This window comes from Patella vulgata, chromosome 4 (assembly GCF_932274485.2).
Source record: "Patella vulgata chromosome 4, xgPatVulg1.2, whole genome shotgun sequence".
NCBI classification, from domain to species: Eukaryota; Metazoa; Mollusca; class Gastropoda; family Patellidae; genus Patella; species Patella vulgata.
In genome coordinates this window covers 10,326,352-10,351,597 of record NC_065882.2, presented here as the reverse complement: position 1 = coordinate 10,351,597, position 25,246 = coordinate 10,326,352, and the positions used below count along the sequence as shown (strand labels likewise).

At 37.7% G+C, this 25,246-nt stretch overlaps 1 protein-coding gene across 2 annotated transcripts; it reads left to right on the top strand.

The window, feature by feature from the left end:
• The first annotated feature begins 6,149 nt into the window (after nt 1-6,149).
• Nucleotides 6,150-24,124, top strand: LOC126817778 (uncharacterized). 2 transcript variants are annotated; one of them, XM_050544923.2, is made up of 3 exons: nt 6,150-6,316; nt 16,049-16,112; nt 22,756-24,124. In XM_050544923.2, exon 3 carries the CDS (start codon nt 22,756-22,758, stop codon nt 23,803-23,805), a length of 1,050 nt encoding a protein of 349 aa, XP_050400880.1. In that variant the 5' UTR covers nt 6,150-6,316; nt 16,049-16,112; the 3' UTR covers nt 23,806-24,124. The 2 variants fall into 2 exon arrangements, with proteins under 2 accessions (XP_050400880.1, XP_050400881.1); XM_050544924.2 differs by lacking the exon at nt 6,150-6,316 and adding an exon at nt 7,034-7,123.
• The last annotated feature ends 1,122 nt before the right edge of the window (nt 24,125-25,246 follow it).

Below are 25,246 nucleotides of genomic sequence, written 5' to 3'. Positions count from 1 at the left end.
AGAACAAACGACTTGAACGAATGCAGGTATCACCTTGAAATTTTCAGGGTACCTAGGTACCAACGTGAAAAGTTGCTCGCCGGAATTTAGTACTCATGGTACCTTTGGTTCCAGCGTAGCGCATGCGCGAAGTCAAATCCAGCTAAACTCGAAAACAACCTTGTCGGCACGGAAAACATCAAAGGAGAAATTCGAATAAAAAATGATACAATGATTTCACACAACAGGCCAACTATTAGCCTCTCGATTGACAAGAGTTTCATCGCCCTCCATTCATTATAACCAATGTCATCGTGCCCTAAAGAATCAACAAATCAGCTTGCTTATCTCTGCTTACCCTAGGCAAAAAATGCTCATCTTTGAACTCAATCATGACATTGACCTAGTGAACGCTTACACCAAGTTTGAACATTCTAGCTTAATTAGAAGGAGAGTTCTTGTGTTCCAAAGTCCCGGCCCTTCAAATTGCTTCTATTTTTCATTTTCAATTCAAAATGGTGACCATCACGTGACCGAAATCAAAATTCTGATCCGATAGATTTTTAGGTATTCCTTCCAGGATTCCAAAAATATGACGACCGAGTCTGTAAGTAAAATAGCAAAAAAGCCTTTTTGATTTTTCACGTTTAAAGATGGTGGCACTTCCGGTTCAATCGACAAACTCCATATTTTGTGTACGAATCAGTAATTACTTGTCTAGTATCGAATTTTTTTTTTAGGTCATTCTGACCTATATTTCGACGATTTTTTTGAAAACTTTGATCCTTAATTTCACCAAGGGGAGATAATTTAGAAAATTTCCAAGGACATCATTGAAGTCGCATTGGCAAGATCTACTAACATTCTAAATTTCACGAAAATCGCACAACTATTAAAGAAGTTGTCAAATTGGTAATAACTTCCGGTTCGAAATGACAGCGACGAATTTTCGAAATGCCAAAATCCGAAATTGTAGATTTGAAGTAAATGTTTCAAGATACTCAAAGAAAAAAGAATTAGTAAAATAGGTCAAATAGTCACAGAGTTACAGCATTGTAGGTCAAATGCATTCCTTCGTAAAATTCGGTGATTTCGGATTCGTAAAACGTTTTGAAAATATATTTAATCAACAGCCACCACCCATTTTTGGGGGGATAGGTAAAAGTTTCAGAACGATCCTATGGTTAGATTCTGAGAAATCCGATTTGTGGACAAAACACAAAAAAAAAATAACAATAATAATCTTAACAGAAACAATAAGCTTTCATATGTAATATGAAAGCTTAATTATATTCAATAAATAAAGACGGTTTTTGTTTCTATAAAGAAATTCTAGATATATGGGCAATTCTAGATATATGGGCAATTCTAGATTAATTTACCCAACAGAAAACCATGCAGTGCCTCCAAATTTAGACTTGGTGAAGTTATAAGCTGTATAAAGATTGGGACTCCGCCTTATTCAAAATCATACTTAAAGGTCTCACATTTTTTTAAAGAAACATGCACCTTATAACTATTTACTAGCAAAATATCTAAAAGGAAAAAATATTATAATGAACCAAACTGTTCAAAAAGCGTAAAGATAACCAAACACAGTTTTTATGGGAAACAATCACTAGTTTTATTCTGAAAGCACGACGTTTCGACAAGTATCCTCTGAAACACAACGTCAAAACGTCAACACGTCGTGCTTTTAGAATAAACCAGTGAATGTATCCCATAAAAACCATGTTCCGTTAATTTTTTTCCAAATCGCTAAATGCCACTTAAAGATGATAGTGTTAAGATACTTCCACGAAACGGAAGGGTGGTTCCACGAAATTAAAAATCGAAAAAGGTTCTCCCTAATGCCCCAATGAAGCTTTAAAGATTTCTGTCGGGTTAACAAAATGTGATAAATTTGAAATGAAACGGTGTTTAATGTCCTACTGTTCTATAAAACTGGGCTATTGAAGACGGGTCATGGGGTTGGACCTAAACCGGGGGGATAATTTCACGATTTGCTGTCGAAAATCGATAGGGTGCCTCCTTAGCATCAAATGGACGACCAATCCAAGTCAATACAAAAATGTCTAGAACCCGGTTCCGTATCCTTTTCACAAAGTTTTAAAAGTCAAAATATGACCGGAAAGATAATATGCAATAAGAATTGTTGAAACTGGATCGACTTATTCCTTAAACCCAAAGAAACATACCACCCGTATTTTTAAAAAAGTTATATTAAAGATTCAGTATGTAAGATTTAGAGAAAGAACTGACAGTTCAAAAATGAATATATTTAAATTTTCATTCCAATTACTTTATTCTGGGTGAAGTTATGAATGCTTGAAGATGTAGCGAAGATCGTTTATTATGTGTAGGATAAAGTACGAGACTAAGGTCATGCTAGGGAAAGAAAGACTGAAGAAAATAACCAGAGAAAAAGAAAAACCGAGGCCGACAGGTTTTTTTTCTGAAGTCTTTCTTCCCCAGCATAACCGAAGTCGAGAACTTTATCTTGCTTATAAACCGCCTACGTTTTCATCTACGCAAAATGAGAATATCACAGAATTCCCATAAGAAAAACCTTAGATCATGTTTTCTTATGGAAAAAAAAACCTTACCCTAGAAGTATAACCTGTTACAGGTTTAAAGAAAAACTTTCAGAAGAATAACCCCAAATTTCCCTCTATATATACATAGCCGCCCCCGACTTTCAGACCTCAAGAATATGAAATGAAATGAAATGAAATTGGGTTTAACGTCCTACTGTTCTGCTCCTATACTGGGTTAATGAAGACGGGCATATGCCATACAGTGTGCTATGAGGGAAATTTTGCCCGGGCAGCGGCACTATCGCCTACTCTTATATCGAATTCCAACTGCCAAGGGATCTTTTACGTGCATTCCAATGTATACACGGGACCTTGGTTTTTCGTCTCATCCGAAGGACTAGACAGCTGTCCTTGTCAGGCCCTCCGTTCTGCACCACTGACAAGGGGAAACCACGTCGGAAAGGCATAGAATATACCCCAAAGATCAGAGATTTACCGTTACATGTTTATAATGTGTGTGTGTGCGTGAGAGAGAGGGGGGCGGGGGCACTCTACATCCTACTTTTATTTCAATCTCAATCAGTCAAAGAAAGAGAGAGAGAAATGGCATTTAACGTCCACTCGACACAAACTAGGTCATTTCGAGACTAATATATGGTTCAATTTTATTTCAATAGTTCTCTTGCCCGTAGGTGTCTTTAGCAGTGGTAGGGAACCGGAAGACCCGGATAAAATCCTCGAGGTTGGACAGGCGACCCTACTCCTTGTCACGTACAACCGGGGAATCGAAACCACGCCAGTTGACTCAATGACATACCTTATGATACAACGTACACGCGTTAATCTTTCGGCCATCCACCCCCAACCCCACCTGTTTATTATCGTAGCAGTGGTACATGAAAACTAAGATTAATTCTCTATTAACTTTTTAAATTTAGCCACCTGTGTCATGTTTCGCTTCTAAAAGTCCGAAACTAAATTAGGAGACTATTTATAATATTTCTGAATAAAGCATTTGGAATTGGCTGTGGGGTTGGAATAAATCTGTTAAGTCCAGCTCAATTTTTGTCAAGGTCCTTGTTGATATGTAAATAAGGTTAGGGTGCGTGATTGTTGACGAGATTGTAGGTTGGGGTAAGCATTGCGGTTATGTCCAGGGTTAGGGTTGGGATTAGCGCTATGACGAAAAATTGAGCTGGCCTTTTCATTTAGAAATAACAGCGGGATTTGGGACATTCACTGAGGCGTTCTGTTGAAATTTCGTCTCCATTTAGTGCATTCTCAGAGATAAGCATAACTAATGACAAAGTCGCACATGTTAATGTAGACGTATATTGTAATCACCCTTTTCGTCCGTCAGTCCGTCCACACTTTCTTGTCAGCGCACTAGAATCTACGTGGTTTTTTTTATCGGATTGTTCTGCAACTTCCAGGAAGCTTGTATTATGATACGATGAAGGTCTTTATTTCTTTTCAGTCCGTCCACCCTTTCTTGTCAGTGCACTAGAGGCTATGTTTTTTATCGGACGGTTCTGCAACTTCCAGGAAGCTTGTATTAAGATACGATGAAGGTCCTTATGTTTTTAGTCCGTCCACTCTTTCTTGTTAGTGCACTAGAGGCTATGTTTTTTATCGGATGGTTTTGCAACTTCCAGGAAGCTTGTATTATGATACGACGAAGGCTCCTATTTCTTTTCATCAAAATCGTTATAATATTTTTAGAGTTTTGCCCCTTTTTTGCCGAAACCTGTCCACACTGCTTGCAATGCTTGTCAGTTTATATCAGATTTTTCTGAAACTTATGCCATTTGTTTGTCGAAACTACCTGTTAGCATGGTAGAGTTAACAGATCTCATGGAATCTTTCTGAAACTTTCAGAAAAGTTGCTTTATGAGACAACAAGGGTGTCTGTTTCTTTTCTGAATAATTAGATATACATTTTTAGAATTATACGATCTTGATTTAACGTAAAAGGTATAAAGGCTGTCTTTAGGTCTGAGTTGTTGTCCGAATTTCATGAAACTTGTTTTAAAACCTTGCAATTATGATATAGATTTTAACAGATCTTTTATACGCCCACATTTTCATGTGGACGTATTATGTCGTCTTCCCTGTGTCCGTCTGTCTGTTTACATTTTGTGTGTAGATCCTCTACATGGTTTCAGTTGTTATTCGATTTTGATGAAATTTGAAATATATGTATATATTTCAAAGATCTAAATTCATTTAGATATTAGCGCACATAGGTTCATTTAGATATTAGCGCGCACCAGACTGTAACTTCCTGGATTATGGCCCCAGATTGTACGAAAAAAAACGTATTTAGCTTATGGCCTACTATTTTTATCCGATTTTGACGAAACTTGAGTTATATGTTAATTCCAAAGACTCCGGTTCCTTTAGATATGGGCTAAGACTAGTTTCTTTTATTTCCCTTAAATTTTGTCTCCCCTTTTTTTCTCCATTTCGCATTGACTTGTCGGGTCTGTTTTTGATTTGTAATTTGTTCATCAACTCTTTTCCTTACAAAGATCACTCGAGACCATAGAAAATCCGGGCGTATGATGTCGTCATCCTGTCCGTCGGGGTTTCCGTCAATAATTGGCCTGTGAACGCATGAGAGGCTATATACAGTCTTTATCGGATTCTTTTCAATTTTTTTGTAGTCATGAGATGACGAACCCTATCGATATTCAGCATTCCGCGACCTTTTGTCCTAGAGTTACACCCCCTGAACACGACAGAGGCTGTAGTTTTTGTGATGATGCCCAAGATAAAAGAATCGTAAGGGGGGTGCGGGGATTTTGAGAAACGTGGCTTAAAATAGGTAACAGTTCTACAGAAATGACCACGTCGCGTTGTCATTCAGCAGCATTGTAAAACCTCATACTAATACACCTCAATAGGGTGGCGGAGTGGTATAACGCGTCCGCTTTAAGGCCTGTCGTTAAGTCAAGTGGTTTCGATCTCTAGCGCGTACGTGATAAGCAGTATATATATGTCGCCTGCCCAATCTCGTGATTTTTTTCCGGGTCACACGGTTTCCTCTTACTGCTTAAGACCCATCAAGCGAATTATGTTATTAGTCCCAAAATAACCTAGTTGTGGACGGACCAACGCCCCCCCCCCCGCACATAGGCGTACGAGCTGGGGGTGGTGCCCCCCCCCCATTTTGGGCACCAAATGCTGGGAAAATTTGGGCACACAATTGTACTTTGTCTTTGTAAAAGTTGTATAAAAAAATATTGTGTTCTTGAATGTGTCCAATTTAACAGCGAATTTATTATTATTATGTAACATACTAAAAATCTAACTACATTTTCGGGCACCAACTATTACCCCCCCCCCCCCAATCAAAAATTTCCCCGTACGCCTATGCCCACGCACACACACACACCTCGTCTTTCTGTCTGTCTGTCTGTCTCTCTCTCTCTATCTCAAACAAACATTGCAATACCGACAGTTGTATGTCTTGTAAACACAAGACTATATTGACATACACTTGGTTATCCGGACAGAAAAAACTTAGCCACGCCCAGTCAAAATCCAATATAGCCTCGGGTACCTTGGTCTCCAAATGTGACAACTTTTACCGCTTAACGTTTTCACGGTTTGGTGAGCCTAGATGATCGAGATTATATTCACCTCAGGGCTAAAAAAAAAACCTTTGACCTTTGGCCCACGTGATTGCACCACTGACAAGAGAGGAGTTATTACTAGAGGCAGTGGTTGACAAGTTAGCGAACCATATGATAACGTGGAGAAATAGGGTCACACACACGTACTGTATAAAGAAAGAGGTAAGCTCCATCTGTTTAATAATATATAACGGCATAATTGTATTAAATTTCAATGCACACTTGTGACTTAATACAACTCGTTCTATGTCCACCTTTTCAAAGAGCAATTAAAAAGCCATTAAACCTGTGCGCAGTTTTCAAATATTTACCGATCAGGTAGTGGTGTGATAACAGTGTTGAGGCAAACTGTAATAACATGGAGAGTTTAGCCTCAAGTCTAAACTTTTCTACATCCACAGGATATTCAAGGAAAATTTTCTACATCTACAGGACTAACGAAGACGTCATTAAGGAAAATTATTTCAATAGACATTATAGGCCTATATAGAGTAGTAGGCCTACATCACACCTTTATTATAAAATCGCCGCTAATTTTGCACGTATGTTCAAGTCGTATTATTATTAATGACACAAACAAACTGTAATAAAATGGAGAGTTTAGCCTCAAGTCTAAACTTTTCTACATCTACACTAACGAAGACGTCTGATAAGATGTCGTCTTGATTTATATATATTCAAGGAAAAGTATTCCAGTAGACATTGTAGGCCTATATAGAGTAGTATACATTTCATACCTTTATTTTTAAATCCATTAAGTTTGCACGTATGTTCAAGTCGTATTAATGTCAAAGCGATATGTCCTATAAAGACTTCAATAGCTGGCTATTTCAAGACGGGGTCTCTGTGTTTATTTAGTTGTTTTAAAGTCAATATTGTACTTCACCAGTGCGACTAGGTTCAGTTGGTTGGAAGAGAAACTTATTGAACCTGTGTTCAGGTATATAGAGTGGAGTAGTGATCATTAAGGTATATTATTATATTGTTATATACTTTATACCTGGTGAGGTTCATTAGTTTATAGCCCAGGGTTATATGTATATCAGTAGGCATATATACCTATAACTAATGACAATATGGATTATAACTGAAGGTGATAAACCAGGACCATTTTATCATCGGAACATGTATAAACGGTGAAGCGGAGAAAGGGAGGAGGGGGGTCAGTCCGCTAGTCGATCTATTATAACTGAGCGTTCTAAACCAGAATTGTATAATGTTCGGAACATAAACGGTGGGGTGCTTTATAGTCCGCTAGTCGATCGATTATAACTGAGGGTTATAAACCAGAATTGTATAATCGTCGGTAGGGTCGCCTGTCCAACCTCGAGGGTTTTCTCCGGGTCCTCCGGTTTCCTCCCACTGCTAAAGACCCCTACGCGCAAGCGAATTATGTAAATAAAATTAAACCATGTTAGTCCCGAAATGACCTAGTTTGTGTCGAGTGGACGTTAAACCCCATTTCTCTCTCTCTATAATGGTCGGAACATAAACGGTGGGGCGCGTGGGGAGGGGGGGGGGGTCAGTCCGCTAGTCGATCGATTATAACTGAGGGTTATAAACCAGGATCATAAAATGGTCGGAACATAAACGGTAAGGCGGGGAGGGGGTGGGTGCATTCCGCTAGTCGATCGATTATACCTGAGGGTTTTAAACCAGGATTGTATAATTGTCGGAACATACAAGGGATGTGGGGTGTGTGGAACCGTGGTAAGCCATCTGTAATTATACTGGTCTGTCCTTAAGACTATCCCATGATATGATCCCAGGGTATAATCCCATGGTAGCATCCCAGAGGATGGTCCCATGGCAGGATCTGTTGGTAGGATCCCATGGCAGGATCTGTTGGTAGGATCCCATGGCAGGATCTGTTGGTAGCATTCCAGAGGATGGCAGGATCTGTTGGTAGGATCCCAGGGTATGATCCCACGATAGGATCTCTATAGGTATGACCCCAGGGTATAATCCCAGGGTATGATCCCTTGGTAGGATTTCTTGGTATGGTCACAGGGTATGATCCCACGGTATGATTCCGGTGTATGATCACTTGGTAGGTTCCCAAGATGAATCTTCGAAGTTTTTAACCCCGATTCTTACTTGTCAGAGGTTTTGTCTGTAATACTGACAGGGCAAGTGAGCCTAGTTGTCTAGATGGGACGGAGAATTCTCCTGCAATTACGTAATCTCAAAATAACCGCCATATTGTATTGACTAGACAATAAATCACATTCCATCTCGCACTTAAAGGACAACGACAGCCATTACAGTTTTTTTTATAGCAATATATTAATATATCATTCGTTATCTACAAATTCTCCTGTATGTAATTAGTAATAAATTATCACACTGTCATCGAGTCAGGACAAGGAGTGGGATCGCCTGGTTTTCTCCGGGTCTTCCGGTTTCCTCCCACTGCTAAAGACCCCTAAGCGCAAGCGAATTATTGAAATAAAAATTAATCCATATGTTAGTCCCGACATGACCTAGTTTGTGTCGAATCAGACATTTTCCAGATATCTGTAATTTTGGGTAATCCACCGAGAGAACTTCAATTTGATTGAATTAATTCTATAAAATGGAGTTATAGACAGTTAGCATTTATGTAAGAGCCAAATCTGCCTATTGCAGGTCTTTCTTTAGGTCTAAATGTTATATAAACTATTAGACTTTTATTAACATGACAAGACCATAATCAATCCTTTTTTGAACTATTATAGCCAGATTGGCCAGTTCTTTGTCTAAATCTTAATGTACATAATGTATCTTTAAGTGTCTTAGTCAACAAACCAGTGGTTGTTTTCCATATTGTAAATTGTGTTGTGTTTTTTAAGAAAACGTCGTCAAAGTGGAAGTTAATAATGGCTCAAACATCTACACAGCCTTTATATTTTGACCTTTATAGTTCAAATATAATATTATTCAGGTCCATTGGTTTATTATTGTCGTATATTTAATAATGATAGTTCTAGGTCATTGATAAACTTCTGGGATAAATACCGGAGGGTGTATTTTACAGAAACCGTCAAACCTTTTGTTATAATATCTTTATAAAATGCAGATTTCACACCGTCGTACCAGACTACAGAGTTCATAAATTCATATAGGAATCCCCACCGTCGTACAAGACGCTATAATTCATATGTTCATATAGGAATCCCCATCGTCGTACCAGACGCTATAGATATGTTCATGTAGGAATTTCCACCGTCGAAGATAAATATTTATTTGACACTAAATATTATCCGTATAAAGACCGATGCAGTGTTGTTTTTTTGTATATTATGTAATTGTCTATGTGACTGCTAGACCGTTTCTAATCTTAATTTAAAGTATAACATAATATTATCCTCTAATCTGTCATATTAATGTTCACGATATACTGTGAAGATTTATACAACACAATATCTTATATCCGACATCCTAATAGTTTTCGTTGTAGTCAAATATCTATTTCATTCTCGGCTTCTTTAATGTCAGTCCACCAGACTTATGTTTTAAAGGGGCTGTAAAACCGGCTCTTTTTTCCGGGATTATATAGGCCTAGATATTTTTCATTTTACTAAAAAATCAGTTTTTATTCATTGCTTTTATAATATTAGTGGATATCAAAATTTGTGTTTTAAAGAGGCTAGATCTCTCCTGTCGGAAAAAAATGTTTTTCTATTTGCTATAATTTAACTTTATATGTTAACATTTGGTTGTATTCCAATCTGGTTAAACACAGATCCTATTTCGTTTTGTTTTAATAGTTCAAAATTTCGTTTTACTTGTCTTTACTACACTAGGATCTAGAAGAGTTGTTATCATTGACGTGTTCTGAATGGGGTGAGGAATTGGCCAATGAAACGGTCTGTTACGACGAGCTTTAGGCGTGTTTTTCACGGAACTGTGGGTAATCCACTAGTAACATCAATGATGATTGGTTAATCAAATGTCTGACGCCATAGGGTCAACAAAGGATCGTATGACCTCTGACGCGACCTATCGCTACAACCGGTCAGATCTACATGTAGTGTAGGCTATCGAAAGTATAAAAAAACGAAACGAAATATAGATCTGTATTATAATCAGATTGGTTGTATTCAAAATGAAATGGGGCATGACATAAAGTCTTATTTTGCCTGCATCAGACGGACTTGTGAAGATAGATATACGACACACAGTATGCTCTGGGGAAATTCATGGAATTCCAACTGCCAAGGACTAATTTTAGTGCACGGTAAACTAGCCCCCATTAAAAGTTTCCCTTTGATTTGGATCAGCTCTAAAAGCGAACTCTAGTTTTTATTTAAAAACCACATGACATATTTCAGAATTAATTAGGCTTGCAATATTTTGATGTCAATTGTAACATGAATATTCTGAATAGAGGATTTGAAAACTAGTCGAAGTTTTTTTTTGTAATTCATGTAATTGATGCATTTTCTGTACAATTCTAACAACCATTGCCCTTTTTATACAATTACAATATATACAAATATACATCAAAATGTGTCTATTGTAAGAATTCAATTTGATTGCATCACTCGTCTTCGTAATGGGAGAAAAACAAACAATCTTTTAAGAATGAAATTGCTTGATAATAAGGCTTGGTAATACAATATACACATAAGCCTTTTTTAATAAAGGGTGGATATATTCAGCCAGGTGTGATATATAGCTTTTTGTCACGTAGGCTATATATATGATAATACATATAGCAAGCAAGTTTATTGTCTTTAAAAAATTCAAGTTTACTTACTTTACCGTTCACCCTGTCTTCAAATTGCAATGGTTGACACGCTAGTTTATATATAGAGATCGTATATTTACAGAGGGGGGTCCACACTCCGGGTTAGACATGACACGAGTAGATGGTTAGAATAGAGAAATGGGGTTTAACGTCAACCGGATACGCGTCCAGTCGTTCGGATGGGACAGAAAAAACTAGGTTCACCCATGTCTCGTTAACGTGCACGTAAAGGAACCCTTGACAGTTGGATTTCCACGAAGAACAGGTGGTTAAATGTCGCTGTCTGGGCACAATTTGCCTTATAACTATCACATATTATGGCCCGTCGTCATTTGTCCGGTAGGTAGAGAACAGAAATACGTCAAGCCACATTTTATTTCCGACTTCACGAGTTGAGACCGTACAAGAGAAAATATTCAAACACACTGGTTCAGGAAGATAACACCCCAGAAAAAACATCAGGACTAAAAATACTTTCTCCAGCAGTAATAAAATTTACACAATTGTTGGGGTTAAGTTTCAGCCGTCTTCATTAGCCAGTTGGAGTAGGACGTTAAACCCCCCTTTCATTTCATTTAATTTAAGTTTCATAAAAAGTACGGGATGGGTTTGTAAAATAAATTGTTTGAGCCGACCCCTTTGTTCGGAGTTAAGTTGTGACAATCCTTAATATGGATGTCAGGCTATAATTATAAAAGTCCCTTCACAGCGTGATGCAGCACTTAACGTAAATTTGTTTAAATTGGACGAGGATAAACAAGGGTTTCTGTAACACGTTTTTATGGACAATACTAATGTTGACACTGGGCACAGGTTAGGAGATTAAATGTTATGTCACGTTGCCATAGTGACGCAATGTTACGTTATTTGTATCATACAAATGAGAGAGAGAGAGAGTAATGGAGTTAACATTCACTCGAGACAAACTAGATCATTTCGGCCAATCGGGACTACCGTATGGTTCAATTTTATTTCAATAATTCGCTTGCGCGTCTTTAGCTATGGGATTAAACCGGAGGACCCAGAGAAAATCCACAAAGTTGGACAGGCGACCCCGCCCCTTGTCTCGTACAAGCGGGAAATCGAAACCACGCCAATTGACTCAATGACAGACATTGTGATTTGACTCGCACGTGTTAAGCCATTCTCCCGCCCCGACCCGACCCGACCCTATACGTGAGAAACGGCATGTCGCAGTCATTTATATATCAAGGAAGCGGATGTAAATCCCTAGTAGTTGTAGTAGGTAAATGAAATGAAATGGGGTTTAGCGTCCTTGTGTTCTGCTCCTATACTGGGGTAATGAAGACGGGCATACGCCATACAGGGTGCTATGAGGGAAATTTTGCCCGGGCAGCGGCACTATCGCCTACTCTTATATCGAATTCCAACTGCCAAGGGATCTTTTACGTGCATTGTAATGTATACACACGGGACCTCGGTTTTTCGTCTCATCCGAAGGACTAGACAGCTGTCCTTGTCAAGTACTACTGTGTTTGGCTATATGCTTATCCCTTCAATGTCAAGGTCTAACGCGTGGGCTTTTGGATCATAAAGTATGTCATCGATGCAAATGGTTTCGAGATGCGGCGACTCAATCGCGGTCTACATAGCCTATGTAACCTACCTATTGGCGTGTACATAAAACAACAAATTAGCAATCGGAAACCCCTCTGTTCGGGAAAATTCCTATACTCTCACTTAACCATTAAAGGTCACCGGAAAAGCTTCATAATTTTTTTTATTTAATGCAAATAATTATGTCAACATATCCTTTCCATAAGTATAACACGATCCCGAATGTCAATGTTACCTGCCACAGGTAAATTTCAACGTTAGTGATTTCCGCCGTTCTCCAAACATTTAGGTATTTTAGTCTCCAAATAATGACCCAAATGTTAGTATGACGGTAAACTTCATTCGATCGGGCATACCCGAGAGAGAGAGAGAGAGAGAGAGAGAGAGTTTAACGCCCAATATTACTTAACATTTGTAATTTCACTGTCTGAGCAGCATCAGAGTTTAACGCCCAATATTACTTAACATTTGTAATTTCACTGTCTGAGCAGCATCAGCCGCTCGAGACAGAAAAGTAGACGTTAAACCCCATTTCATTTCACTTTTATATCTCAAAATCGTCGTGTTCTAACTGGAATTGCTCAATATCTCATACCATCAATCTCCGATGAATTGTCTAATATAGAATACACCAGATTTAAAGCTATCGGACAATCGATTGCCGATTGAATGGACTACGTGACTTTTTTAAATTCATATGTGGAAATTCACCCACGTTGTAGACGAATCTCAAACTTCTATGGAGAGAGAGAAAAACAACTTTCTAAAGTCTGGCGAAAGATGGGTATGAAATCGACATTTCATCTGAGATTATTTTTTCTGTCTTTTCAAACACCCAGTAAAAAGGAATAATGTGTTCTCGACGATATCAAAGACTATTTTCATGTGTTTAAAATTTATATGTTAAATATGAGAATAAATGAAGCTATAGGCCTGTTTAGTCATATAGAAACATTAGGATAATGGCGGTAAAGATTTGAACATGTGGTTGCTATTGACAAACGTATTAAATCATGTTTACTAAAGATGCACTGATGAGCCGACAACTGCATAAATCAACATTATTATGAAACTTGCTCAAGGAAAGTTTCACAATGGCTGACCTGAAATCAACAGAAACCCACCGTATTCAGTTTAAAGGCTCTTGGTCCACCATCTTCTTCTTTGTGTCCAGTCATTTACAACAAAGTAATTTGAAATATATAAGTTGCTAAGCAACGAAAAAAAAGGAGATTGTCATAGAACATACAGGAAATGAAATGGTGTTTAACGTCCTACTGTTCTACTCCGAACTGGGCTAATGAAGACGAGCATACGCCATACAGTGTACTATGAGGGAAATTTTGCCCGGGCAGCGGCACTACGACCCACTCTTATATCGATTTCTAACTGTCAAGGGATCTTTTCCGTGCAGGCCAATGTGTACACGGGACGTCGGTTTATTTTCATCCGAACGACTAGATAGCTGTCCTTGTCAGGCCCTCTGTCCTGCATCACTGACAAGGGGGAACCACGCCGGAAAATCTGGATGAACTTTCTCGGCCAATGCAGGGCTCGAACACCGGACCTCTAGGCTAGCGAGCCAGCGTCTTACCCACTTAGCCACCGTGATCCGCAGAACATACAGGGAATCGTATCCACGAAATCGTATGCTATATCAGAATGCTGCCTTTGTATTGGCTAAAAAATAAAATTTGTTCTAAGATTTTGAATCTCAGCCAATGAATATGCTTTTATAGACAGACTACCTATACAAATTTCAAAGATGACTAGGTCATAAACGTCCCTCGCCATTGCAAAATATCTTAAGTAAAATTATCCAACTACGAAATTTCTAATTAGCAAAAGGAATAACTACTTTAATACCTCGATATGTGTACAAAGCTATATGGATTGGTTTCTGAGATATTCCCTGGAAATAAAACTGTGACGGAAGGACAGACGAACGGGGACGGAACCTATTTCAATACTCCACCCCTTGAGTTCATTCGGCGCGCTTTAAAAGGATTGGATGATAATGCCCCCACCCCCTCCCCAACCAACACCTATGCCGACATGTGAACAACAACAAACCAGGGCATTCAGGTTTTATAAACATGGCCAACGTCTTTGTTTTCACTTATCTACAGAAACAGAAACTATTTGCGCCTTTGCCACTGTATTTTGATAACACATGAGAAAAACAGCCTCCCATTGCTTCCATCTATATGAACGCAGTGCGTTTCTTTATGTTCAATTGTCTACAGAAAATCTTTGAGCAATGGCCGTCGTATTTTGTCTAACAACCTACTTAATTGACGAGTAAAACAAAAGTTTTGTGTGAGATATCGATCTATATCGATATTCAGGTAATCAACTGATTAGCTCTTTGTTTCGTTTGAAAATAATTCTTTTTTTTCACCCAATCAATGATGAGTGTGGTTAAGTAAAATATGAAGCCATCTTGTTGTTATCGCTATAATAAGGTGTTTTTATCTGTCGTATTTCCACCATATTGGTGTTTGCTCGTCATGGTGCTTGGATCTGTTATTGGTAACATGTTTGATTTTGGTGTACAGGGCGATATAAAACTAGGATCTTTTATTGGTAATATTTTTAATTTGGTGTAGAACAGAGGCCTGTTTCACGAAGTTTTAACTAAGATAAAATCCAAATTTTAGTAATTTGATTGGATAATATTAGATTGATTTTAGTGCTTAGCCAATCAAAAATGAAGTATCTACTAAAATTTGGATTTTATTTTTAGTTAAGATTTCGAGAAACAGGGCCAAGGACGATATAAAACTTAGATCGTTTATTGGTAATATTTTAAATTTGGGGTAGAACAGGACGACGTATCACTTGGATCTTTTATTGGTAATAGTTTTTGATTTTGAAGTAGTTGTAGAACGGAACAACATAAAACTTTGCGTATCTCTAGTTTTTAAATCTAAGGTAATGTTTTAATTTTGGACTAAGTGATGCTGGTTCACTTGATGGTGGACAGTTTATCAATTATAGCATGTTAGTTGACGACGTAAGTAGAGGGTATACTGCGATCGTTTAAAAAGTTACGTTACGGCTAAATATATTTGTTAAGGCCAGCTCAATTTTTGTCAAGGTCGCTGAGATGTAAATAAGGTTAGGGCACGTGATTGTTGGTGAGATTAACGCCGGTCGTGGTATGCTGCGGGGGCCACCGTAAGATGTTGGTTTACTAGTCGTTAAGGTAGGCTGTGAGAAATGTCCAGAGCATCCTACTCCCGTGCAAGTGTGCAATGAGGTAAATTTTGCCCGGACAGAGGTGCTACGACCAACCCTTATTTCGAATTCCAACTTTCAAGGAATCTTTTACGTGCAAGATTTCCTCTCCATGCGAACGAGGGGAAAGCTACGCTGGAAAATTCCAGAGAAGCACAGCCAATTTATTGACGTAATTGCATACAACCTATAGATTGTGATGAAGCTGGTAGAATATTTTCCACAATTCCTGACTTGTGATGATGTTTCTATGGGCATGGATTACGATGATGATTGTGATATATGATTTATATACGTGGTTTATTATTTATGTGTTATATAAATACTATATTATATATTTACAGATGATGTTGATGATATCCAGTGTTAATATTAATACTAGGTGTTGATAGATATTACATAGACAAGGTACGGTCACATTATATAACCCATACAAATAGCAATCATTTCATTCTTTACTTAGTTTAAAAATATCATACTAAAATTAGGACAGAGGGACTGGCAAGGGACAGCGTATAGTCCTTCGGATGAGACGAAAAATCCAGGTCCCGTGTACACATATTGGCAGGCACGTAACGAAAATTGATAGTTGGAATTCGAGGCCTTATCACCGCTGTCTGAGCAAAATCTCCCTCATGACACACTTCATTAGCCTAGTCGGAGAAAAAAAAAACATTTTATTTTTTTTGTGAAGAGCGTCGTTCTTGTGAAAAATCTGATCATGTGAAACACCAATTAGCCAAACGAAACCGAGAAATTTACACGAGACCTTCCGGTCTGGTAAATATTCCACTACATAGCGTATGCCCGACTTCATTATCCCGCTTTATGTAGCAAAGTAGGAAGTTAAACTCCGTTTCATTTTTGTCGGGGGGGGGGGGGGGGGTTCATATTAAGAACAGCCAAAATATTAATTTTTTGGCCTATGAACTTGTTCCCATGCTCCACGGGGGTGGATGGCCGAATGGTTAGCAAGCGCGCGCTGTATCATTAGGTCTGTTATTGAGTCAACTGGCGTGAGTAGGGTCGCCTGTCCAACCTCGTGGGTTTTCTCCGGGTCCTCCGGTTTCGAGTGGACGTTAAACCCCATTTCCCCCTTTCTCCCCCATGCGCCATACATCTTATAGTAATTCTTAGGGGCGACGCTCGTCCAGAAAACGACGTATGGCCTCGACAATTCAAGTACGATCGTCATGTATGTTCCTTGGCCAATTGCGCATCGGACTTCTGAAGCCATGCTCGGTTCCTGTTTCACACTTGTTATGGTTATGATACAGTTTTATTAAACTACTAACAATATGGCCGACAGATTGTAAACGGTATACCAGTCAAGTACCTGTATAAAACAGTATACTAGTCAAGTCCATGTTGATATAGACTATAAAACAATATTCCAGTCAAGTATATGTTGATGATTGATATGTATGTCAGATATCTGTCATTTAAACTGGTATGTTTATATAGATATACACAAGTACCCGTATATAGCTCCATATATAACACAGTATAGCCCTGGGTTATAAATATTTTATAGGTAAAATGTAGGTATATATACCTGGGTCTAGTTAAACATGTACTTATATCGGTGTGCAAACACCGGCGTGGCATAGGAACAACTTTAAGACTCGCCTTTAAATTGAAGATAAATGTGCAGAGTTCTTCGGAAAGTACTAAACGGCACTTTGAATAAAGCGTTTGAAAACTCCGATTCTTAAATTGATTTTCTACCAATCTGATGTTTACATCTACATTCAGTAACGTTATGGAAAGATATACAATAGGTAATATTGAAGAATATAGCACTAGTGGCGGAGTCTATAAACTGTTAGAGTTTCTAATTTAAACATACATTATGCAAGAACTAAATTTGTCTATTGCAGGTCTTTCTTTCGGCCTGAAATGTTATCTAATTTATTAATTAGACATTAATCAACCTATCCAGACCATAATCAACTCTCGATGGCATCGCTAGCCTGCGATCTTAAGTGGATTATGAGCCGATTTACTGCATAACTTTCCTTCACGATTTAACGATTAAATGTATAATCGAGACTATGCTGTTTATCGTACAGACTTTAGTAATGATGATGGAGGCTAGGCAGAAATTTCAAACGCTTAGTTCTCGGTTCATAGTGGATCAATATGAATGAAATTTTCAACAAATTGCCTTTACATTATCTAGATTTTAACTATTATAGTGAGAACTGCGAACTTGTTATCGAATCTCCCATAATGTATCGTTAATGTATTCAACAATTAGTCGGATTAAAGGCTAAATAATGGCAGCAAATTATTTTGACTTGTATAGATTTATTATTGTTTTAATATAGTCTACAGGTTTGATATAATCGGGCAAGTTATGGTTAATCCCTTAATAGACGCCATTGACCCTTTAATAATCTTAAATCTCTAATCTAAACCCCGACTTTTTGATCGTGAAAATAACCGCACGAGACATGTAATATATGTACTCTTTATGGAAATGGAATGAAAGACGGGCATATTCCATACAGAGTGCTATGAGAGAAATTTTGCACTATGGCCTACTCTTATATCGAAGACCAAATGCAAGGGATCTTTTACGTGCACGCGAATATGTCCTTGTCAGGTCTTCCGTCCTTCACCACTGCAGGGATCGAACACCCGACCTCCAGGCTAGCCTTAAGCACTTGGCCACCGTGACCCCCCCCCCCCCCTACTGTTAATGGTAATTAATAAAGACTAGAGAAGTCTAGTGGAACGCCGCTCAGTAATCAATTTGATTAAAACACAGATCCTATTCGTTTCGTTTTTTATAGTTCAAAATTTCGTTTTACTTGTAGTATATAAAAAAAACGAAACGAAATAAAGATCTGTATTTTAAACAGATTGCTCAGTAATCAACAGTATTTGTAATCTGTAGAATTGTGACCCGTGTCTTTCCTGTTCAGTTACTAAATGTCATTGATTTTAAACAATTTTTGTTAGATAGAGAAAACACTTTTATTAAAATCAATGCAGACAAAAAAACCCAACAACCAAACCCATAAAGTACCTATGAGATAATATGAACGATGATCAATCAAATGAAATCGGCTTTTACCGTTGATTTAAACAACAAGTTATTCAGATAAGATTGATGTTAAATACACACCTTGTCAAAAAGTGAGGATTCAAAAAAAATTTTATAAGCCAAAGGCTTTTAAGATTCGTCTCCTTTTTGATTAACATAATACACTCTTTAGAAAAAAAAACACCCAGAAAAATAGATAAAAACCAAACCCAAACCTCAAACAAAATACTAACCCATAAAATATCCAAAAATGATGTTCAGTCAAATAAAACGAGGTTAATCTGCCTTTACCTTTAATTTAACAGTTTATACCTTTAGCAAGATAATCTGCAGGGATTATGAAACTTAATCCCTTCGGAAAATAAAGTTCGTAGGAGAAATTTGATTCATGTTTAAGTGAATAGAGATCATAAGATATCGCGGTTTTATTTTATTTCTCTTGAGTCGTTTATTAATGAATAAGCATTAAGTAGACCGGAGCTTTTACAATCATGTTAGATCTACATCAAAGCAATAGTCTGTGATTAAAGAGTGTATATGCATGTTGTTTACAAATTATTATGTTCGAATATTCGATCAGTGAATAAAGAAATCCCCAGAAAATCAACGAGATTGGACGGGTGACTCTTCTCCTTGTCACGTACAAGCAGGGAATTAAAACCACGTCACTTGGCTCAATGACAGACCTTACGATCTAACGCACTTGACTACACGACAAACATTCTGAGAAATGTAATTAAAGTGAAATGTGGTTTAACTAGCTATATCGTGTGCTTGTTTTTAGCTACGATTGGGTGCTTTTAGTTCCAAGTGACAAACTCAGTTTCTTTATTAATGCATGTAACATCTTAAAAATAAAATAATTTTATACTATTATGACTAATTAAACTTACAGAGGCCAATGTAGTGGCACAACTATCGCCAAACTCCAAATATTCGCGTTTAAATTAACGAAGCGTTGCTTTTATGCGACATACACCGTCATACATCGTCCGTTTAAAAATGACGTTCTTAGTAACGGCTTAATTAACGCCTCGATTTCAAATACGATTATTTATACCCGTTTCAGGTAGTATTATATGCTTAGTTGTAGTTAGATGTAGCAGAAATATTGTAAATAACAATAATCAATCGTTGTTTTGATGAAAAATATTGTCAATTTTGCTAACTGGGGCCCGATGTGATTTGCGTTGGGCTTTGCTACGTGGAACTATATAGCACCATGTCTTATCTCGAAACACGGAGGGTTGAGAGATGAGGTTTGTTATCTAGGGTTTAAAGTCCTACTGTTTTGCTCCGAACTGAGCTAATGAAGACGGGCATACGCCATACAGTGTACTATTTGGAAAAATTTGCCCGGACACCGGCGCTACGGCCATCTCTTATATCGAATTCCAACTGTCAAGGGATCTTTTACGTGTATGTCAATGTGTACGCGTGGCCTCAGTTTTTCGTCCCATCCGATTAAAGTTAAATTAGGGAGTTGCATATTATGATCTTCTGTCAATGACTAACACTATTTTTTTTTTACTGAATGCAATAAAATGGGGTTTGAGGTCCTACTTTGTTGCACCAACCGGGATAATAAAGACTGGTATACGCCATGCAGTGTACTATAAGACTATAAGGGAAAGTTTGCTCTTTAATCAAGTCTGTATTTGTTATCAAGTATAGAAGAAAAAGAAAAATTACTCCCGGTTTGCCGGCCTTCATTATCATGGTTGATGCTGAACAGTCGGACGTTAAACCCCATATCATTAGCATGGTTGATGCTGAACAGCAGGACGTTTAACCCCATATCAGAGCAACGAAGGGGTTGAGAAGTGTTCTCAAGGGGGCTGTAAAATTGACGGACAATGTATATCTATTTTTTTAATGGTCGACAATTTTTTTCACGGGGGGGGGGGGGGGGGATAGTTACGGGCCTGTGGTTAATGCTCAACAGTAAGACGTTAAATCCCATATTAGCATGGTTAATGCAGAACATCAGGACCGTTAAAACCCAAAAACGAAAACCATATTAAACAAGGTGCATTTATAAACGACAGAACGGTTTCAATGGCAAGGATCGAATTGATTATAAAAATCTGAGGGTTTTCTCCGCTATGAAATTTGTTATGCTATTCGAATGTAATGAACATTGAAATTGAATGCTTTGAAATATCTATTTGCAATAATCCGGATGAGTCACCCAGGTGATTGATCTTTACATACAGGTATTGACGTGTGTTTGATTGATTAGTTTGACTGAATATATAATATATTACACAGTTCTTTAACTCTTAATTAACCCTTTTCTATACATGTATTAAATATACTTATATATTATATACATTCATAAACTCTATAGACTTTGACCTGGGGTTAACACCCGTTAAACAGCTTAACTGACTTTAATAAAGGAATTTAATAAACACTTAATGCTATTCCAGGTTAATAATATACCTGTTTGTTGGAAACTCTTTAATATAGTCTTTATCCGAAACAAGTAACATATTTTTTTTTCATTTATTATTATTTTGAGTTTTTCTCATTATGCCAGGTTAATAATATACATGTTTATTGGAAACTGTTTAATATAGACTTTATCTAAAACAAGTAACATATTTTTTTTTCATTTATTATTATTTAGAGGTTTTCTAATTATGATTGACTTGGTCTAAACAATATTGTATTTCAAGTACTATATGGGCCTATAATGGATTTGAAAACAACCACTGTGAAACACCTGCCTTCAGGTCTTCAGGCCTTCAGCTATTAGTATCGTGGGTAACAATAAATATGTTTGAAGGGATATATGAAGTAATTTTCTATAAACTTCGAGCTTGTTTTTATATCATATAATTATAATCTGTCATGGTATATTTGATGTTTCGATTATATGTATATACATGTATATATTAATTTTTTAAGAAATATTGACGTCGATCAAACAAGCCATAGCCCACACCTTGTAATTTTTTTCAATGTGCATGACATTGTTTATAAATGTTTAATATACTTTTTGATGTATTTTGTTGAAAGGATGGAAACCAGTGTGATATATATTATATTTTAAGGTTACTGACACCGATTGATCAAACTATAGTGTACCTTGTTTCTCTCTGGGCATTAAACTGACATGTTATTGTTGACAAGAAATGAAATGAAATGGGTTTAACGTCCTACTGTTAGCTCCGAACTGGGCTAATGAATACGGGCATACGGGATACAGTGTGCTATGAGGGAAATTTTGCCAGGACAGCGGCACTACGGCCTACTCTTATATCGAATTCCAACTGTCAAGGGATCTTTTACGTGCACGCCAATGTGTACACGGGACCTCGGTTTTTCGTCCCATCCGAACGACTAGACAGCTGTCCTTGTCAGGCCCTCCGACCTGCATCACTGACAAGGGGGAACCACGCCGGAAAATCTGGATGAACTTTCTCGGCCAATGCAGGGATCGAATATTGACAAGAAAATGTAAAATGTCTTCACTTAAAACTGATGTATTATTATTAACAAAATATAAAAAAATACAGTCCTTTCCTCGTAGGTTTTCACCTGCCCCTCCCGTTTCCTTTCACTGCTAAAGACTCCTACCCGCAAGCGAATTATTGAAATAAAATTGAACCATATGCTAGTCTCGAAATGACTTGGTTTGTGTTGCGTGGACGTTAAACCCCAATTCTCTCTGTCTCGTGTACGCGCGGCTAAGTTATTTATCCCATCTGAAAAACTAGTAGCTCATCCGTTGTACATCACTGACAATACGTAAACGCGGCTTGGACCATGGTCTAGAGTATCTTTTACTTCATCCGTCATCATAAGCGTTTCATTTAATTTGAGTATCATGTAGGAAGTGGTTTATGTTTATCCACCTAACTTTGTCAACGATACAAACTCCTGATGACGTAGATAGTTTGTGTTGTTGACCTTTAACCTTGGTTTTTGTTACAAATTCTTTGAATACTAACCTATTATTGTTTTAATGCCAACTATTATTGTTTATTTCAGATGGATGACGGTGTTTATGATAAATCTGTCATCCCGACAGATGTCCACCATTTCAGTAACACCAATATTGGTCAGTTGTGTTTGACAATATGGACGCTCGGCAGCCATCTTGCTTTGATAGGCTTCATTTTATGTTGCAACAGGCTTCGTAAAAATCCCAAGAATATCTTAATCGTAAATATTTCGTTGACAAATTTGATGGTGGGACTTTTTATCGTGCCCTTTTTGGTGCATCTTCAAATCAACGCTTATCTCCCTTGTCCATTACGAATTGCGCTGAAGCTCTTCAACGATTATCTGCACGTGTTTGTATTCCTTTTAACGGTACTGAGTCTGGTCATTGAACGAAGTATATTTGTGATAAAGGACGGATCATTCACTACCCCGGTAAGATGGGGTTTGACCATAATTCTCTTCTTGGCACCCTGGATTATCGGAGTCATCATCATTCTCCCGCTTTTCTACGTGGGGATGGGAGAAGCCGACCCCGAGCGAGAATGCGTCTACATGGGTGATAAGAACTATTTCATAGCGGCTCAAGTCATGAGTTACATATTCCCTGGTTTGCTCATCGTTCCTGTAGCCTTGTCGACGGGCGTGTACCATGTTAGAAAGAACGAATTGAAACCGCTGGAGAAAGTGTTGATCCTGTTAAAGAGAGAAGCCGTTATGGTCATCTCTCTCGTCACCGTGTTCTCACTTATCATGGAAGTCCCTTCCTTCGTTGTGGGCATGCTCAACGCCACTCTGTCCTGCACGGCACCTTTCTGTATCGGTCTAAAAGGCGTTGAGATTGCGCTTTGGGTTCGCATTGTGAAGATCTCCTTTTTTCCCTTCCTGTGGTTGGCGTACAGCGATATTAGAAGCTGTTTGCCTTGTGTTTGTTTTACTAAGTTGGACTATATTATCGATCACAACCGTGAATTACGCGCGATCGAGGCCACCTCTGATGATACAGAACCTTTGAAATACAGCGACACGGCTCTGTCGGTTTGGGGAGCTGCGAGACGTGGTGATGCACGAGGACGAGATGAAGAATATGTGATATAAACAAATATATATTTATATATAGATAGATAAATAGTGTGTGTGTGCGTGCGCATTGATAATGGCTTCTTCGACACTTCATGCTAGTCTTAAGACAATTTTAACTGTGTTTATCGACAACGGAAATGACGTACGTGACAGTGTGGACACCAAACCACCACTAAGTACATCGTAGGCTAATGGTTTCCAACCTTTTCCCACTCGCAGGACTCAAGGGACTTTTAAGAAATCCACCAGGACTGATTTGCAACTTTCGAAATTTAATACTTTAAAAGGTCTAACATGCGCCGTCTTTAGCAAGCGCCATTTTAACAGGCGCCATCTTAACCCTACCTCACCCCCCATTATATTTACTCACGACCGCTCTTGTGTAAGAATAAAGACCAATAATAAAACAATTGATCGATTTTTTAACAGGGATGAGTGTATAGGGTTAATCTGACGAGTATTTGGCTGTCTTTATTTTCACTGACGCACATTTTTACAATGACCCCAGGGTGGGAAAGATTGGAGACATACCTAATTCCTTGTTCAACAATCTTCTCTTGATAGTACATGGTGATCTTCATTCCCGCGTCCATTGTTGATAAAACCATATATTATATATGTATATATAGCTTAAAGTGGGATAGCTTTGAGAAATTGGAGAAAAAAACTATAGAAAGCGGGCGCTAAATCAAAAGGGGAATAACTCTTGTATGACTGTTGTTCTGACCCAGTGAAAATCGAACAAAATGTACAATCAATTTGATCAAAAGAATATTGGTTTAGCAGGCGATAAACTAGCTATAAAATAGGTTTATTTCTCATATATTTATTGTGATTTCTACTTGTAATTTCCGTTTATTTTAGCGATAAATCAGTTATTCTCGCTTATTGATTGTGATTCCCTTTTATGCTGGCGATAAACCAGTTAGCATTATATCCTTTTATTGTGATTCTTGGCTTTTTTCAATTTAAAACCATGGTTGCCCTTTATCATCTCTTTATAAATGTAATTTGTCTTTTGCTTTGACACGTATATTATTGTTTCTCCGCTTGCAACAACTCAAATAAATCCTATATAAATTACGTCACTTGTTTTTTATATGTACACAGATTATTATACAATTCACTTCAAGAGAGATTTAAAGTTGCAATTTCATATTTTTAAGTTATATTTTTAAAATTTATTAAAATAAAGCCTTAAAATAGATGGTATCTATAAACAGTCCTACCTTGTTAAAGAATAATCCTATTAATCCTATAATTCACTATTGCCAGTTGAGAAATTGGCAAAAAATCATTTTCAACTTCAAATTCCAACATTTGAAGATAGCTATTCCATGGGGTGGGGGGGATAGAAAAACAAGTGAGGTAATTGTGTTATTATTTATGGGGTCAAAGGATTTTTAAGAGGGAGAATAATACCCATGATCGTATAATAGTGATTTGACAACCTATT

Excerpts from the sequence above, each read along its gene's own strand:
- LOC126817778 (XM_050544923.2), top strand. The coding sequence starts at position 22,756 with ATGGATGACGGTGTTTATGATAAATCTGTCATCCCGACAGATGTCCAC.